The sequence below is a fragment of the Varroa destructor genome, unplaced genomic scaffold (genome assembly GCF_002443255.2).
Source record: "Varroa destructor unplaced genomic scaffold, Vdes_3.0 BEIS01000006.1, whole genome shotgun sequence".
Taxonomy (NCBI): Eukaryota; Metazoa; Arthropoda; class Arachnida; order Mesostigmata; family Varroidae; genus Varroa; species Varroa destructor.
In genome coordinates, this window is record NW_019211459.1 from 18830346 (window position 1) to 18849731 (window position 19386).

Genomic DNA, 19386 nt, shown 5'->3' on the forward strand with positions numbered 1-19386 from the left:
GAGTACTGATTACGGTGATCATGTGTTTCGATGTTGTTCCGCCCAGCCTAACTTCAAATACTTTATCCGGGCCGCAGTGTTGAGATACTGCGGCTCTTATAAAGTCGATTCTGTTTTACGTAAATGTAGTAAACTCACCTCGGCTATCAACGCTTAGATATAAGCAGTTACCTTACGAAGCTGTGGTCAATCGATTGCAGTGGCTACCCTTGTTTCATCGTATTTGATGATGAGCACAAGAAAGTATCCATACAAACCTGTGTGAATAAAGACTTATTCGCTGGAGATAGTCCCAACATGAACAGGGACAGAACTTTTGCAAAGCTAAATGCTCATATAGAACGGTACATGTTACCTTGCATACATAGATCGTTTATGTTCTGTAGCAGCTAGCCACTTCACTGACACTGAAGCCGGTCAATCGTGCCAGTCAATTTTAGAGACGTCCTGATGGAAAGATTCACTCCCATAAATTTTGGGTTGCGATATCATCGCTGTCCTCGCCTTAACCTGATTCACAATGGGTTTTGCAAATATACTTACGTAACAATCATGCTCGGGTCCCCATCACAACAACTCCATCAGTTTTCTGAGTCTGATTGATAAAAATTTACCATTATGCCAGTTTGTCTGGCTATGGTTTTCAGTCAAATACAGCTGTGATTCTTTCAAGCCATTAAATATATATTTCAAGGGTGCCGTCTGATACTTGATTTAGGCATAACTTCAGCGTAACTACTTGACGCTCGTCGCCCGCTATGCAGTAAGCCCAGATCTTCAAATTAGCTTCTTCTCCTGTCATCGTCATTTTTGCTGTCCTTAGAAAAAATGCTGCGGCTGGCGCAGGCAATATCGCTCTAAAAAGCGTTAAATAGACAAGCCTCTGATCAAAGCCCCACAATCGGATACCTACAGTAGAAAAGATAACAATGTCGGAGACTGACAAAAGTGAGAATATGAGCTCCAGCGAATTAAAAGAGATGAGCCATGGAGATAAAGATGGTCTAAACGAAAAAGGACACGCTAAGGCCGAAGCAGAGCATGAGCACGTTGGAAGTAAAAAACGGGTGAAGACGGGACGCATCGCCAAGGCCAGGGTAAAGGGCGCCAAAAGGAGAACGCAAAAGACGGGTAAAGGTTCAGCTGTAAGGAGCAAGGCCAGATATGGCGAAACCAAAAGGAAAGCCCCTAGGGGCAGGGCTACAGCAGCTAAACGACGTAGCAAGAAGGGGGTTGCTAAAATGGCCAACGGCAAACAATCGAAAATGGGTGCAGTTAGAGGTATCTCGAGAAATGAAATTCGCCGTTTAGCTGAAAAGGCTGGCGTGAAGCGCGCGTCATCAGCGGTCGCTGAAGAAGGTCGAAAAGCTCTTAAGGCCTACCTAATGGATGTTGTCCGTGATACGGTGGCAAAGGCCGGTGAATCGAAGAGAAACACGATACAAGCAGAAGATGTAACGGACGTTATTCAGCAGAGAAATACTGCTAAGGCCTAAAGAGTTCATAGCTACCAAATTTTATCAAGGTTTTTCATTTAACAATAATAAGACTAGCGGAGTCATTTGCGGTCGACTTGTTGATAAATGCAAGTTAGAGTGAATTTGACTGATAAATGCAAGTTAGAGTGAATTTGACGGATAATTTGTTAATTACCATTGGTTTACCATGCTTCTGATACGAAAGAAATCAACGGATAATTTGTTAATTACTATTGGTAATTACCGTGCTTCTGATACGAAAGAAATCAAGGGAAAAAGTGCGCAGGTCTGCCACTGGGTGAGACACAGTAAGGAATTCTTTTATAGAGTGGGGTGATGAGGGATAATGAGTTGTCTTTTTGTCCTATCGGCTAAAAAGTATGAAATTTTCCCACTGGGTGAGGCACAGTAAGGAATTTATATATATAGAGTGGGGTAATGAGGGATAATGAGTGTGTTTTTGTCCTATGCGTGCGGGCAGTATTGTCTTACTTAATAGAAATTAACATACGTTTCACAAGAAAGTTTACTCTGCAGCACAATATCAAGCGACGACCCCCTGTAACGCACAACTATTTAAATTTTTAACTTTAAACTTTGGTGAAATGGGTCACAGCCCCTTGCTATAGTGCCCCATTGAGTAACCATGAGGGCAAAGCGCTTGCCAAAAGTAATTGAGTAGCTACGTTATTATCATAAAAGACATTTTCGTGCTGTTGCCCCCCCAGTGCCAGACGTCCGGAGCCTACTTCCATGTGCAACGTATTACGCATTAAACGATCTTTGCTAGATGGATCAAATCAATTACACAAGTCGTCGCGAAAAGAAATAAAATTAAAAATATTACACTTTTTATCACATTTATTTAAGAATATAGAAATATTAGAAGCATTTTGAACAAAGTCGTACTTTTCAATATTCGTATTCGTGGCTGATCATCAGGATACCAACGTCCACAGCGCGTATCATTTTTTTCATTTCATCACAGCATTTCGAAATATTTCAATACTATGGACATTCCCATCGTTTTTATATAGTTTTTCTTCTTAAATATTCAGAAATTACTATCCTCTATTGCACTGATATTTTTATGCTATACCCTACATAATGGCTTTTTATGCGCCACACGCCACCTTTGTATAAAAATAGGTGCTCATTCATTATTTATTTGCCGTCACGTAAATTTCATAAATCAGTATCTACCGACCGGACTAGGGGGGGGGGGTGTCGTCAGGTTGCTATTACACCTATTTACCTAGAAATGCATGTATAGGATACGTATTGATTTACTTCATTTAGAGAAAGGACGAATGGATACATAAATAATGATTTGCACAATATAAATCACTAAAAAATTATCTTCAACTTTGGGGTTTATAGAAAACCTTTCAGTAACTTGCAATTACCGAAAGTTGTACATACTTAAAAGGATATCTTAACAGATAATTCACAAGATATGCATATCTAATATCAAGAGCATATATATATATATATATATATATATCCTCTACTGTATGTCACTAAGTACGATGATCAGGGAAAGCTACGGTTTTTTTTTTTTTTTTTTTTTTTTTTTGATTAGAGAACGTATGCTTAGCTAATAGTATTGCTCCTCTCCGGCTATGAGTCAGGTGCCCCTTTTTTTTACAAAGTATTCTTTTGTATTTTGTGCAATTACATTTCCATTAGATAGCTAATTAGCTATTCTGAAGTACCCCCTGATACATCAATCATGCGTTATCCTGTACGAATCCTATGACGAACTGCAGGAGTAGTTTGACAATAGCACACAATTGATTTGCTAGTAACGATTATGATTATGTCGATGTTTCTCAAGGTTCATGCACGAACAGCATCTTCTCATTCAAATTGGCGGCTGGTATAATTTTAAAATTATATGAAATCCGCTTAGACCTGAAGGATGAGTAGGAATTATCGAACCGTAACAGGTACTCGCCGGCCACGTCGCAACAAACAGTGAATACGACTGGGCCCTGAAACGAGGCAGCATTTTTCAGGTGGCATTATTTAGAAAACTTTCTATAATAACATTGCAACAGATTTATTTTGATAGTAATGATATATTATCTAGTATGTTACAGTATTGGGATACTTACAGTGTGTGAATCGTACCGCTTCATGGGAAGAATTTCACCAATATCATCTGAAACGTTTAAAATTGGGATAGTTTCGTATATTGTTGTTGTTTTTTGCTTTTTGAAGAAAATAGTGTACGACATTTATCCTTACAGGTTTATCTAGATAGTCTGCAGTTGATATACATGTTATTCACTAACCTTCTGAAGTACGGCACAACAGAGATAATGCTATGTCGTGTCCGTCAGATTCAAATTCGACGAAAAGGCCAGCGCCTGGCCCGGTGATTACGATCGAGACGTCGGTGTGAGAACGACGGGCCACAGTTATCTAAAAATAGAGCCGACGCAAAAATAGCAGCACATTAACAACGATATAGTTAAGCTGGTAATAACAAAGTAAATTTTCTTGTCAACCATACATAAGCGCAATGGTTAAATTATGTGTGTGTGTGTGTGTGTGTATATATAACCAATTAATTATATTGTAGCTTGCTTACATATGTTGCGTATAGAAAGTAGAGTTGAGGAACGGACAATCGTAACGGAAATATGAACTAAAAGCAGGAAGCTAGCAAGAAAAATGCACCCAACACGAAGAAAATTCCATAATATATATATAATATGCGTTTTTATCTGGCAAGGAAACGTTGATTCTACCTTTAAATGCTATGAAACTTCTAGAATCTCGGAAATACACAAGGGTTAGGAATTCAGTACAACTAGCAGTTGTGCGGGTTGTTTTTGATCACATTTGGAATGATGGGTCATATGGGAAGGAACACAGAGTATTTGGGTCGTGTGTTGTCGAACTTTAATCGAATTATAAACAAACAACGTAATCACTTTCGTTTTTTACCACACGCACGCATTCACACAGACAGACACGCTCGCAGCCGCCATAACACACACACACACACACACACACACACACACACACACACACACACACACAGCCACACGCGAGAGAGAGAGAGAGAGAGAGAGAGAGAGAGTTAAATTTTGAAAAGTAAATTGTTACGTTTTATGGAAGTCATTATATTGAACTCTAAAGCATGACAACCCCTTATATGTGGTTGCTTTTAGCGAATTTTCTGGCATACTGCATCGTCTGGACAAAATCATGTTGTCAACGCAAGTCATTCTCGAATAGCTATGGGTCAAATATTTACCACAGATAATTATAGTGGAATCGTTCATAAGCGCTGCGCGGTTATGCGTAAAAACAAGTTGTATACGAATTTTTGCTTCAGTATACAGTATTGTATATTTATGTGTCGATATTTATTTATTACTCCTTACCTGTCGCATTCGATCTTCTTCGGAAATTAGATTCTGCAATTCATGTATGATCTGAAATTGAAACAAATACTCAGCCACACCTTCATTTAAGCGTCGCACTTATTATGTAGCCGTTACAGAAGGTCCGCTTGAAAAAAATTCTACTTTCTTATTCTATTTACTTGTTTACAAATTAATTAACTAACGTCCTGCTATCAGTGAGACGAAGTCATAAGCTAACACACTAATACGTACTGTCTTATCAGCCATTCGATATGTATTCTACAATGCGTATCAAATGGGAAAGCTTTTGAGTAGAGATATTAGTCTTTTATCTTACCTCCTGGTTAAGCTTATGGACGTAGACGACTTCGTGTTCACAGTTTGGATCATTTCCTGGGCCCGTACGTGTACCACCGAATTTCACCGGCAATTCCTCTGGATTAGCAATTTCCAGAAGCGCAGCCATCCATTGTGCTCGGTCTATGATATATATATATATATATAATAGCGGAACATAAAATGTCTATTATGTGTTCAGTAAACGCGTTACTGAGCTGTTTCAAAAGATAAGCTAAGAGATACTTCATTCTTATTTGGTATTTTGGCGATTCCTTGCATGATAAATAACTGCAACTATTAAGAGGTGATTTACGAGTAAAAAAAAATATAATTTCAGGGCTCTGTTTGGTAACTTCAAAAAGTGAACACCAGATGCGCCGTCCTTGACCACTTACCTTTGCCATATATTTTTACTTTTTCCAGAGTTGGAGCGTTTAGGAGCGGCTTGATCATGTTGAAGAACAGATGAAAAATCGGCGGAGCTACAAAATCATAACTGATAACATGTTGGTGATTTATTGAATCCAACTTTGATCGCAGTCTTCGTTAGTACCACTAATGACTGCGTCTGCGTGGTACGTATTTTTTGCGAGCGATTGTGTTTGGTAATGGCAATTGACATGATGCATGCAGATTTACTAATATTTCGGTACTGCGTAAAGCATAGAAGACAGTTATACGATGGACATTAGTCGCGAAACGACGGGATTGTGTTATATTACATTAGTTACCATTAATAATAATCGCGTGGACGAGATACTCGGGATAGTTGCATTCGTAGGCTCCGACCAATTCCGTAAACACCGAGATCGCTGTTCAAAACAATAGCGATAGATAGATATATATATATTAGGCCTTTTGCTACAGAACAGGATCGTCCCTCTTCTCAAATGTCTGGCCTGTACAGTAAAAAAGTTCCGCGATAGAAGGCGTGACAGTCTTGCTGTCACGTGTCCTTAGCAGAGACTACATATAGCTACATCCTATCGAAATAGATAGACATAAATAGTCTTCTGAAATATATGACTTCGTAGACACTGATTTCAAAGGCAGTAAGTCAACGGTCAGTGTTCTCATACGCCTTTACTAGGGCTATTATTAAATATATGTCAAAGCTGTGAACGCCGACAACATACAGACTGCAGAGATGTTGGCCATAATATCGAATCCTTCGACGTCGAATATGAGTGTATGACCCTCAATAATACGCCCGAGCTGAAAAGTGGATAACGTTTGGAGTGTAATTATAACATCCATTGAGCGTCAGCTGATACAGCCCCAGGTCGGCATTGTAAATAGGCTTTTTCCGTCCACTAATGCTACCTATAACCAGCTAAGACTATATTCCATCGGCAGATTAGCGAGGCACTTCTGCAGTACGAAATATACTGTTCATCATTTAGTTATGTTTGGTAAAGCTGACAACTGTCAAATATCATTTCGCCCCAAACCGTGTCAACGGATTTTACCGATATTGTCTACGGTCATCATAGGCCCAGAGCCATCTCTTCTGTATAGAGTATGCTAATTTTATACATATCATTCAACGGGAGGACGAATGTCAAATTTCGACATTGATATTTCACGGGGCAGATACATTCCCACGTTATGATATAGTGGCCCCCGATTCGGTTATGGTCATCTTATAGCAGTTTTCTGATCTTTTCTATATGGGCTACGCAGGCTATAACCAAACGACTTGAAGCCGAGCTAGGCACATATTCGATCACCAACAATACGGAGTTTGGCCATGAAGGCTCTCTAGAAAATCAACACAGCAAATGAATTGCCAAGGTCAGAGGAAAAAGGTCCTACCTTTTTACCTTGCTCACGAAGTACGAGTAGTGATTCCTCCATTCGGTGCATCAGCATCTTAATCACTTGAGAACGTCGGGCAATTTGGAGAAAATCTGATAGAAGTTTGCGTAATCCCGGGATGAAAGAACAGAGACAATCGGAGGAGAATAGAACCCTTGCGTATAGGAACGAAGATGGCTCAAGAAATAAATTTGAGACCTTCTAACGACCTCTGTATTAGCATGATTTGTTTTCCGTATTCATATTGATAGTCGGAAATTGTTTGTTTATAAGCGAAACACTAAAAATACGACTTACTTGTAGGGATTACTTGAAAACTATGAGAAAAAAAATCCTAATGCTGCAGTATAAACGCCTTTGGCACCGGATTTCACAATGCTTTACCTACAAATCTTCATTCGGCAACAAGGCAAAATCTATATGAGATCTTGGTCTCTGCCCTTTGTTTTCGTTGAGGTACAACTGACAGGAATTAGAGCACGTACATTTGGGGAGGATGTTGGTAAGCGGATAGATCATGATGCAACCACCGTCTTTGCTAAATCCACATGTGCCTCCAGGGAAAATCGCTTTGATCCCCTGAAATGCGAGAACACACGGCAGCATATATATAAAAACCTGTCGTCATAGTCCATTGTCTGCAAAAAGAGCCGATTCATAGTCCGTTGGGGACTTCACCCTAGAAATAAGTTGAAGAACGGCATAAGACGTTCAGCCAAGACTTTGACCCTTTTATGTTGAAAATATAAATGATATCACTTTAGCATGGGTTACTTGCTTGGGCAGTACATGTAGAAGGCCTGTTGTTTCGTTTACCGTTTTAACGTTATATTGGAAAGGCCAAACTGTTTCATAACACGTTTTCAATATTTAGCGTCATTGATAAAATGCTAATGAAAATTATACTGTACTGCTTACTGGATTTGGTTTAAATTCTTCCAAAATGTGATCAAGCCTATACCGACGACGGAAGTCCACACTCTGAAATTCAATACGTTAAACCTATATGTAACAAATGCAATAATGATAATTTCACTTGAAAAAAAACATTATATATATATATATACCTTTAAGTTTTATTCCTTGCAGGCCAAATTGAGCTCTTCAATCCAATCTAACAGGACATCCTGCCCTAACAATCGATAACAAACCACCAATGGAGAATAGTCTTTTATAAACTAGTAGTTGTTACTCAGAAAACTACCGTACAAAAAGAAAATATAAACATTTGTTAATTATTCATAATCGGTATATTAGGGGCAACTGTGGTTTTTGGTACGGCTATTACCACGGATCGTACGGAGTTAGCTGAAACGAAATAATGAAACCCCATTGATTTTACGTAATATTGAAGGTCAAGATAGATTGCTTCGATCATTGAGGTATCATTCATATTTTCAGCCCGTCTATTCCATTTGGATGCTGCTTAGTTTCCAGATACCATATATATATATTTTCTGCTTAATATCCCAGTCAGGCGTTAGGATTAATCTCAGCAAGGAATAAAGCAAACTATTGGGTATTAACGAGGAAAGAAATGCATAGTTAGTCAAAACATGTTAAAGACAAACACTCTCACGAAGTATCTTAGAACGAGCCGTCAATGAAGACGTAATGGCGTATCGCGCGCAACTGCTCAACAACTGCAGATTGTAAGGATTTGAGTAATTCTCCACTTTGCAACATTGTATGAGACTGTTATTCGAAGCCTGAACACGAGGTGTCCGCTGTACGAATGGTTAGAGTTTACGGCGAGAAACACTATCAACGCCACTAATACGCAACGCATCATAACGCTACAATGGCGTAAGCTGAGTTGAAATTTTGTTTGTCTAAAAGTATGAGTGTCATTTCAAATTTTTAGCACAATGCCCTGAACTATGTACCCCTTATTCTTTTTTTGTCTTCTACAAGGTCTTCCTCTTTCTAATCAAAGACACTCTTGCCACCAGCGTCTAATTTCCTTATAGTTTTTTTTTCCCTTCGAGGAGTTATCTATTTACAGCCTAACTGCGGGTAAGTGTGTCAAGCGACGCCCAGGAGCTATAACGTTAATAACTCGTCTTTTACTATCAGTATGTAATAGTGGCTATTACGTGTTTTGTAACAATCGCTGACAAAGAAATCTAATTACGTATTGACGCATAACTACAACAATATGTGGCAGAATACGCAATATGCCTAACTGATGATGAGCCCCAATCGAAAAGGCGATTTTTCGTACTCGTAAGCCTACCACCTGTAGGCGTGACGGAGCGGAACAATTTTAGATCGTCACTATACGTAGTCATGCACGACATTTTTGCCTAAACGCAACTGGAGCCCGAGATATGTTGCATGACAACAGAATATATGAGGGAAATTGAAAGATAGCCAGGATTGGTAGGAGATTCCAAAGCGGCAATAAATCTGATTGTCACCAAGCGATGATACGTTTTCTGAAAGACATCGGCCGCATAGAACACATGTAGCCAGCAGCTGACAATACTTGCTACCCATTTTCAGGATGGCCTTGGAAAACGGGCATTAGGGTACTCGTATCCAGAGAGAGAGAGAGAGAGAGAGAGAGAGAGAGAGAGACGTAGCAGCATCTCAGACGAAATGACGTACAGAATACTTATATAATACAAAATACTTATAACAATAATAAATAATAGCGAAATAGTTCGCTTTTAATCTGTTTCTATCGTTTGGTGGCTATGTACAATATCTGGTCGATAAGAAAAGGCCCACCGTTAATTATACGGGTGACTTTAGCGGCCCTGTCGCAGCTGTCGAAATCGCCGAGATAGCGTTTGGTTAATAGCAAGTGTATCTATTAGGTGACCAGGGAGTGAATCTTGGATCACTACCGTATACGCTGCCTGCGTGTAACGTATGCGGAGCATTGGAAGGGCAGGCTTCAAGAACGGTCCGTACTTATTCCTTATGCGTGCGCTAAACATTCCTAGCGATTTCCCTACTCGGGTTTGTTAGAGAACGCCCTTAATAATTATTAAGCGTTAAGCGCTCCGTGGTGAGAAAAAAATCTATACTGGTCCAACAAATGAGTCTTCGCCTTCGTTTTTGATTTAACAAAAAGGCTCGATAGGGAACGAAGGCAGCGCACGCTCCTGTATACTTTCACTGACTTACTCAGACCTAATTTTGCTTCTGACCTGCAGGATTTTATTAGTCACTGTAATATGTGCAATTACAAACTCAAATAACGTTCTAAATAAAACTTACCTTTTCAAGCATATTTTTAGATGCCTCAACATTAAAGTTTCTAGCTGAAAGAACACAATAGATATTTGATTAATTTTTTCGTTAGTGTTCTATATTCTACAACTTGGTAATTAATATATCTAAAAATAATATCATATACATTTATATCACTATATAGCCGCGTTGATTTACTCGTATATATATATATATATATTTCTTTTGTTTATGGTTACTAACAAACGTCACCTTCGGAGTTACTCAATTAGATCTCAGATCTGTTGTTGATGACAGGCCTCTGAATCAGAGCAATTCGGCAGCTTCATCCGACGATTCTTTTTTCTAGATAGCTACTTACTGTACTGAAGGAGAGATTGTTTTGATTGTACAATGGGGGGTATTCGACTTCGAGGTTTATCTAGCTATCCACTTGTGCATTGAACACGCCATATTGTGCAAGCATGCACACGTCTACTCAGAGTGCGTATAATCCATCGATGTTTCACCCATAACGATCAGCTGAACCCCAGCGTCTCTTCTAAGCTTATTTTTATAGAAAAAACATAATTCTGAATAGCATTCCACATATGGACGTGACTCATGTTGCTACATGAAAACAAAGCATAGCCCTCATTTTTGGTGGTTCTTCAGAATGTTCCGAGTGAAAAATGGATGTCACGTATTCGCGGAACGTTCAGTTGGTCAGATACCTAAAAAGTCAATCGTATTGAACGCTTTGCTTTATTTCTGCGGTTGTTGACGATTACCTCGAAGCCACCGAAGACAATAATGGTCGTCATGCCAGTCCTGCGTCAAGAGGCTTGAGCACACGCGCTTGAACTGAAGTAACAAAAGCAATAAACACTGTCAACAAAGAGAGATATACTAGAAATATTTCTATACTAGAATATATCTATATACGCCATTTACTGAATCACAAGTAGCTGGCCCTGGAAACAATCTAGCTATCGAGGGAGACAAATATCTACTGCTAAGTTTGCGTGAATAAGTGATAACTTACGCCTTTTGGGGCCGAAGGCAAAAGGCCTAAATCTACAACTATCAATACATACATTTCTAACAGACTGTACAGTGGGCACTTTCAAATCGAAGCGGGAATTTTTACAATTAGAAACGAAGTGTCGATAACAATCTCTACAGAAAACGGATAAAGAAGAACTTCAGAGATAGGCGTTACTATAGGTCAAAGTACTATTTTCGTTTTACTTTACTGCAATGGTAGATTTTTTTATTGTTATTAAAATTAAAGTATTAAAACCTGATCCCGATTTCTGTCCGTGGGTGAGTTTATAGGCCGTTTTACAGCGCATCTTTTTTAGCCTAAAAAGTGTTTCGCGTCTTTGCTTTCTTTCTTGACAACTCTCCGAATTGGGTCTTTCACGTTTCTCGCACAGGTCGATGCTCCACGAACCTTACCCCTAGATAAAAACTCGTTTCCGTCTATGTAAAATCCGTCCATAAGAAGACCCGCGAAGATAACGGCATTTCGTGCGCCCAAAAACCCCTTTGTCTCATATCAAGCATACATGACAAACTTAATTCAAACGTCGTTCTATTATAAGAAAATAACCTAAGGCCTTCTCAGTAGCTTTAATCCTATTATATACTCAACGAAGGCCTAAACAGGGATCTATAAAGTTCTTGATTTTTTTGGCACATCGAAGCGATAGTTTGACGTTTATAACTGCTAATCTTTATTGCCTACGTGTAGAGCAGAAAATAGGCGTTCGTATTTAGCGTATACAAAACGTTAGTCATTCTCGATTTATAGCCCAAGCAAGAGGTATTTCTATTTCTACATTTTCGACTCTGTGCAATTTACTTTTGGAAATCGATGTCAGCTACACCCTGTTCCGCAGCATCCATCAGCATAACTAAATCGTACCATTAACAAATAAGCAGCGTTCCTCGAGAACAGCGGAAACGAATAGTGTCCGTCAATCATATCTTAAAACGTTTTCAAAATTGTTCAGCAGAGTCGTACGCTAGACGTAACAGGGGCGCCCACCAACAGAAAATGGGTCGAAAAATTCGGCCCAAACGAAATCGGAAAAATGTCAGAAAACGCTGAAGAAGGAGAGGCTAACGAACCGCGATGGCAAGCTTTCATCTCGCTTTTTTGTGTAGGTGAACAGAACGGAAGGGCAACACCGATCGACGGAATAACCATATTCCGACATGAGACGGCAAGAACTAGTGCAGCTTGAAGCTCGTTCCTTAAAGATCATTAAGAGTGAAAATTAAGTAGAGTATTTTGCCAGGGGGTATACAGGATAGATCTGCTACCAATTGACATGTTGTTTTTATCGTTTTCGCGTAGATATACCAGTTCCGCCTATAGACTGCTGCTTGTGATTGAAAAAAAGCGAATCAGATAGGAAACTTCAGATGAACTCACGGTCGCTGCCTATGCCCTTTGTGTGCCATTGATTAAATTTACGAAAGGCTCTAATCAGATCACTTATGTGAGATACCAATATCTCATTAAAGTACAGTATTTATTATGGTTAAAAGCTAATTTTCTTCAGTAGTATATCACGTGTTATGTAAACGCATATGGCGGTTTTACTCTTTTGTAGATAATTAATTCTATATAATACTTAACTAGGACTAAAATAGGGACACGTCTTCTCACCAAAAACGCTAATATTGCACACTAATATATAAGTAAGCACAACAATGATAAAATTGAATAAAATGGAAAAAAGCACAAAAAAATAAGAAAAAAAATTCATTGCAGAAAACCTAAAATGAACCTAAAAATGATATCCCTTGAGAGATATGCTAATGGAAATTATAAATAATATAATGATTAATCTAAATTTGCATCGGTGTTTTCTGGTGATATCACATGACGCCTGAAGGAAGCTGATTGCAGGTAGAGATGTGAGAACTTCAAAGCGGGGTCGACTTAAGCTTTTATAGTGTTGGTTTACGGTTTAATAGCAACATCAAGAACAAACTCAAAAATTGAAGCTTTGCTGATGCGCCCAGTACGCTCAAGTTTTGATTATAGTCAGTCAATAGAATTCTAAGTACAGTTTACAGAAGTTCAGGTACAATTGATAGAAGTTAACATAGCCATAGAAATCGCGTCCTCAATAGAGCTTTTATTTTTTTAGCTTTGTCGTTGGCTGGCAAGAATCATCACTTCACAGCCACTTGTTTTGCGCTTATATAGACGTAGACTTGTATTTAATCATTTTAAACTTTTTTATGATAATTGAAGCTTCCGAAATGATCGGGGGGGGGGGGGGTGTTACACCAGTGCACGGCAACAAACTCACACAACGAACTTTCCCATCGTCTTGACCTATAACCTGCAGTCATGGATACTCGTAGCGATCTCGGCCATCCTTGCTTGTTCTTTTTTCAGCCTCGGATTCGTTTTTCTATTGTCGCCGTGTTCCGTAGTTTGCGCGGTCGACTTAAGCCGTTAGATGCTACTTCAGACGTTCATGGACAGAAAGGGACGTACCCTCGAGGCATTCTTTCGCCTATGCCACACTTCGCAGCGGTGCTACGCATTTTCTAATTCTAATTCTTCACTCTGGAAAATAACGCGCCATAGCAGTTGTCTATGTACTTATGTGGCGCTAATGATACATAGAGAATAGCCAGGCGTCGGCTGTTCCCAGAGTTACGAGTCGTACGGCACGCCACTCAAAAGTATCAAGCCTATTTACCCTCTTACATTTTCGTAGTAGAACAATGCTGCTGCGCATTAGCACCAAGCAGCTTGCTGATTGACGCAAAACAAGGTCGAAAAAACTGTAGAGCTTCGAAAGTAATAGGTCTGGTAGGTTGGCTCAAGGTCCAAGTCGCACTACCGTCGTCGAGCCGGATCGTAAAACTATTACAGTTCGCTGGAGTTGCTTCATGAGCAAATACTTGATACTTTAAATACATACGGTCTCGAACCTATGTCGCCGTGCTAAGGTGACGTGTGCTAAGTTACTTTCACACGGTGACAGGACCTACGAAAGGTATTGATCTCACCGTTCCCCGAATGCTGACTAAAAGGGTCAAACTCACGATTCATGCCCAATTTCTCGAACATCCACGAACTTTTTAAAGTTCTTTCTGGGTCTTCTGTTACGACAGAAGCTTTTTTTCGATGAGTTTGCTTTTTTCGGACGAAAGCGTCTATACAATCTTACTTCGAAGTTTTCTTACGTCTCTTCGATACCGAGCTGAAATCGAACGAAGCCCGCGGTATTCCTTGAAAATGGAATAACCCGTCTTACGACTGAAACGCTTGGGCGTAAAATTCTTGACATGAGATTTTTTATCGCCGATGCTGTTCAAGCAGTGTTTATTTACTATAATCAGCTTACAGCTTAGATCCGCTGACTTCTTTTGCGCGTGGCATCTTAAACTAATAGTTAGTCGGTAAATTTCCACGAACCAATATCGCTTGATTTAGGTTTTTCCTTAGCGTCGGTATACTGAGAAGTTTTCGTAGTTCGAAAGCCGCGAAACTTGCTTAAAGCTACTTTCAGTATCAATCTAAATTAGATGTGGATACACGGTACGGTCTTTCATCTCCTCGAGACGACCTACTGACGTTATTGCCGCGTTGCGCAAATGTCCAGAGAAAGAGAGAGCCAAGGAAGCTTACCACCGAACGTTAAAGCTACGTACCATATGCCGCAGTATAGTAGGCCAAAGATATGGGATGCTCAAGTCGAAAAAGTCTATTTGGCTTCATCGTATGCACAGTCTCTTGTCAGAGGCCCTGTCTTCCCTTATTTATGTTAAGTTTGCTTTTATTTGTATGTTCCTGAGCAGTGGCGGGGGGCAGTGGGGGTTTTTCAAATGTATATACACATATACACAGTTGAGTTTTGCTATATTCACCTCAAGTCCCGGCATTATGCGCGGCTGCGCTAAAACCAGTGATACTAAAGATGAAGCATTACACGTTTCTCATCTCGCCGATATTGCAAGAGGTACATAGATATTGATGCGTTATCTGGAAATGATAAGATGAAGGCACTAGTGTTCATTGACATGAAAGCGTTTAGAACACGAACTATCAGAGGTCGCGTGACATTTCTAACCTTTTATATTTTGTTTTTTTTTTTTCTTTCTACATAAGCGAATGCTCTTGCCCGTAGTAAGTGACTTATCACAATCGGCAAAAGAAACAAATATTGTATTCCACCGATAAGTCAGTTGGGATGCTTCAAGAAAGCACTTTCTGTCCTCTTCTTTTATAAAACATTTGCTTGCCGCCAACGTGTAAATACTAGAACATTTGCAAGTGTTTTATGCTTAGTAACTCATAAACTTACAAACGCTACCGTGTGGCAATCGGCCGGCTGTTTTCCATTACGGCACTATGCCGAATAGCACTCTATGAGATCTCTCTAAACATTCAGCGAAGATAACGTAATAAGTTCTCAGATAAAACTTGCACATGGCAATGTATCGTGCTCTTTTGAAAGCGCTCTCCTTAAGGAACGTGCATCTCAACAATAACGTCTTTAAAGGCTTAGGAAAATGCAGCATAAGGTTGAACAGCATTTAGGTCTCTCTGACATACGGGTCAGTTGACAAAAGGATGTCCGTGTCTGTTTAGCTACAATCATTTGTTAAGGACGTAATTCAAGTTATAAGTGCGTAAGCACAAAATCATATATAACTGATCATCGTATAACCATTTCGTGTTCTGGACCATCTCTTATAGCTTCATTTTGTTTTTCAACTATAATAAAGTACGAGTAACTTACAAGTCTGAACAATTAGTTTGCGTGAACCGTTGCGTCTCAACCAAGAGTATAAGCTTTGTCTCGTGTTTAAGGCCTGCTGGAACCACTGAAGTATGATAACAATGTTTGTGGCCCGAATCTCTAGCAGACTAAAGGCCTAATGGGAATAAAAAAAAAATGAAATAATCTTTTGTATCAGAGACATCGGACAATGAAACAGGGTCGCCGATATCGGGTGACAGGACTGTACAGCGAATTGTACTGTACAACGAAGTACCTTGTCCTTCATACAGATCCTTATAGCAAATTCGGAGCCTACTGAGAGCGCCATTGCAGCTTAAGTTAATGTCTCACATGCTGCTTTGCGCAGAACAGGTCTTGCTGATTAATTGATACGGAGTTACGTAAGCAGTAGTTATCGAAGAAAATGCATATATATATATATATATAATTTTTTTAGGCTATCAGGTGACCTCTGGAAGTCATGCGTAAAAAATAACGACCGATGATAGAATCGACGTTTCGTTTACGCCAACGTTTCGTTTACCCTGGTAATATGATCAGTACCGCTTCCAGTCATACCGGTTCCATGAGTAGCTACAGGATAAACGGTGACAGCGCTTAGCGAAAGGGGATCGCCCACCCCGCTTGAGATTTTCGAATAGATAACACCGCCACTCAACGTGACGACATCGGAGTTAATTACCGATATCGTTCATCATGGATTGCACGTACCGGAATGATACGACGTCTTTTAAAGTAACATCGTTCGGACACTGGATGTGCAACGAGAAACGCTTTAACGGCATAGCATTTTCAAGTAGTCCAAAACAACTACGTAATATAAATAATTAAAATTGAACTTATGGTGTGACAAGTGGCTTTACATTACAATGTAATGAAGTTATTCAATTAGTCGATATCATTATACTGTAGGGAAAAGGTATCGTGCCAAAGAAAGGTCAACGTGCACAGCTGTCATTCTTCTCCATTTGTCGAACCGCCGTTAACACAGAAGAACGAAATTCTATCGTACATCATGCCAAAACTGAAAGGTTAATAAATAAACGTAGGTAAGGTAAACTTTTTTAAGTTGTCGCCTGCGTGTTTAGTTAAACATTCGGTTCATAACAAACGTTTGGGGCTTAGGAATAACAAAATAACAGGCAAGCAACGCAATATATCCGTCATATCAAAGATTAGAGCTATTTCTAAGCGCCATCTGCTCAGCCTCTTAGACGTGAGTTCGATACCTGAACTTAAAGACCTACATTTTAATTATTGTTAATTTACTTCTATTTACCGCTGATAACTTTGCTATTGTTAATCTCGACTAGTTTCGTTTGTGTTTATTTACTCTATTTCTGTTGATCGGTACGGTAATATATGTATTTTATAATGTCAAGCTTCGTAAACACACACCGTACAATTAGCGAATACTCTAAGTATCATTCTACTAAGCGTCATATATACATCTATGTACACTCGTACGGCACAAGCTTATTTTTCAGTATTACTACACCGAGTTCCAGCTACTTAGAGCCAATAATGGCGAGAGATTTAAAATAAAGTGAATTTTACCTGATTAAGCGCGGCCTGCTGCTTATCTGAAAGATCACCTACGCGTCCACTCATGATAAAATCGCTACTGATGTTAGCAAACGTATCTTAACAGGGTCAATGATATAACGCGTCAAACGCGTTAAACAGGGGTGAGTAGGCCTTTTCTGTTTCGCTTACAAAAACCGCTGTCACTTATTTCGTCACTAATTTTCGGCTGCGTCTTTGGAGATACGAATCGCCTTTGATCGGCTATCCGTTAGTTCAGCGTACGGCGCAAGAAATCCCATGAGCACTAGACTGTTTCTAAAATGGTCCGTTTGACTCGATATTCGCCTACTATTTCACCCTACGGATACTATAAAAACGGTTCCAAAGAAACGTTCTCTACTTTCCGTCCGTTCCCAACGCCGCAATTGCTAGAGAGAAGTGCTGCGCGTGTGATAATCGCTCGACCCCTTGTGCTGGCCCTTTCTTAGGCAAACTCAAGCAGTTCAGTCGATGCGAACATGCGGTCCGTTGACGTGGTCACGTAGACACGCACGCACGCACACACAACAACAGAAGTGATCTGTGAAGAGCAGGAGCGACAGCGGCAGCACGAATCGTAGCAATGACCGATACTGCACTGATGCGGTCAATTAACCTCCTGTTTAGGCTGCTGTCAGCTGCCCAGTGTTAAGTTAGCCGGAACAACGAATTGGTGTGAGACGCAAATGTTTCACAATGCCACGATAATGTCGCGCGGCCTTTGATTTAATTTAGGTGGCTGCCGCGCCGCCATCAGTAAGGAGACGCTAGCGACACCCTTACTAAGCGCCCTCAACGAGTAGGAAAAGGAAAGCCATCCACAAAAATACACGTCTACCTAACCGTGCAATTGTGTGCTTGTTAAGAACGATAGCAATCAGAAGGGGAAAGGAAAGTCTCTCGTTTGTCGCGAGCGGGTGCTTGTACTGAGGTAGTTGCATTTGAAACAGTAGTCGCAGTCGCGGTAGTAGCAGCAGCAGCAGTAGCAGCAGCTTCATTGTCTGCCGTCAACCAGCGCTACCGATCGACACAACGCGATTCCGTCAATTTTGCTATTCAGCGACGAAGCTTCAGCGATATCGGCCGCGATAGGGCCGGCGACGGGTTTACGCTTGCCGCCGCCGCTGCTGTCGTTGTCATCATCATCGAAATCTTCGTTGTTCTTAATGTCGTTAATGTTCCCGAAGGGTGCATCAAGTGTAGCGCCGTGAGAGCTTGGCCACTGAGCCTTTTGGTCGTTTGACCTTTTTCAGCGCCGAGTTCCCTCTCACACGCTCTTTTCGAGTTACTGCGATTTCGATGATGATGATGATGACAACGACAGCAGCGGCGGCCTTGTCTTCCACTTCGCCTTTTCTCATAGTCACAACGGTGGCTGGCGTTCCTGCGATGGTAGCACTGGAATAAGTCCTTCACTGCGTGGACTACGGATAAATGGCTAATAGCAGGGCAGGGGCGGCTAAATTGAAATCTGTTTAGCGACGACCGGTCGCTGTTCGCGATCGACTGTAGCAATTTGATGTAACAATCCGTATCATCGTTCTCCTTAACGCGGACTGTTCTCTGATAGTGACTGCTGATGACGGCGATTGCGAGCCGAAAAAAACAACCCAGAAAAATTTACTCGTAGATGCAATGGTCCCACATATCGATACAGCTGGCCAAATTACTTGCGTATATGGAAACATAATACGTATTCCCCGATTCTTTGTGTTATGCAAAGTTTCTTAGGCGCTCTAGCGTTTACAGCCAGCTCCAGAATTTACAAGTTACAACTGCACGTTTGGTCCAAGGTCCATTCAACCTCGTACTGATGCTCGCACGTGGACGCGTGATTGTGCC

General features: G+C 40.3%; 1 protein-coding gene across 2 annotated transcripts; it reads right to left on the reverse strand.

Annotated features, from left to right (window-relative positions):
* Positions 1-2321: 2321 nt before the first annotated feature.
* LOC111252334 (SEC14-like protein 2) lies at positions 2322-18299 on the reverse strand. Of its 2 annotated transcripts, none has more exons than XM_086993573.1 (14): positions 17536-18299; positions 10987-11083; positions 10244-10287; positions 7934-7996; positions 7501-7594; positions 7013-7107; positions 6334-6412; positions 5929-6009; positions 5593-5679; positions 5196-5338; positions 4877-4927; positions 3776-3905; positions 3596-3642; positions 2322-3472 (listed from the first exon to the last, which is right to left on the reverse strand). In XM_086993573.1, the coding sequence occupies exons 1-14, from the start codon at positions 17587-17589 to the stop codon at positions 3311-3313; spliced, it is 1227 nt and encodes a 408-aa protein (XP_086849699.1). In that variant the 5' UTR covers positions 17590-18299; the 3' UTR covers positions 2322-3310. The 2 variants fall into 2 exon arrangements, with proteins under 2 accessions (XP_086849699.1, XP_022665760.1); XM_022810025.2 differs by having other exon boundaries at positions 10987-11059; positions 17536-18291.
* Between the last annotated feature and the right edge of the window lie 1087 nt (positions 18300-19386).

Bases quoted from the DNA above. Each gene is read 5' to 3' on its own strand.
- LOC111252334 (XM_086993573.1), bottom strand. From the start codon at position 17,589: ATGAGTGGACGCGTAGGTGATCTTTCAGATAAGCAGCAGGCCGCGCTT. The intron at 5,339-5,592 runs GTAAGTGGTCAA...TATATATCATAG, and splicing joins AGTAAAAATATATGGCAAAG to ACCGAGCACAATGGATGGCT. The intron at 3,473-3,595 runs GTAAGTATCCCA...GCCTCGTTTCAG, and splicing joins AGCGGTACGATTCACACACT to GGCCCAGTCGTATTCACTGT.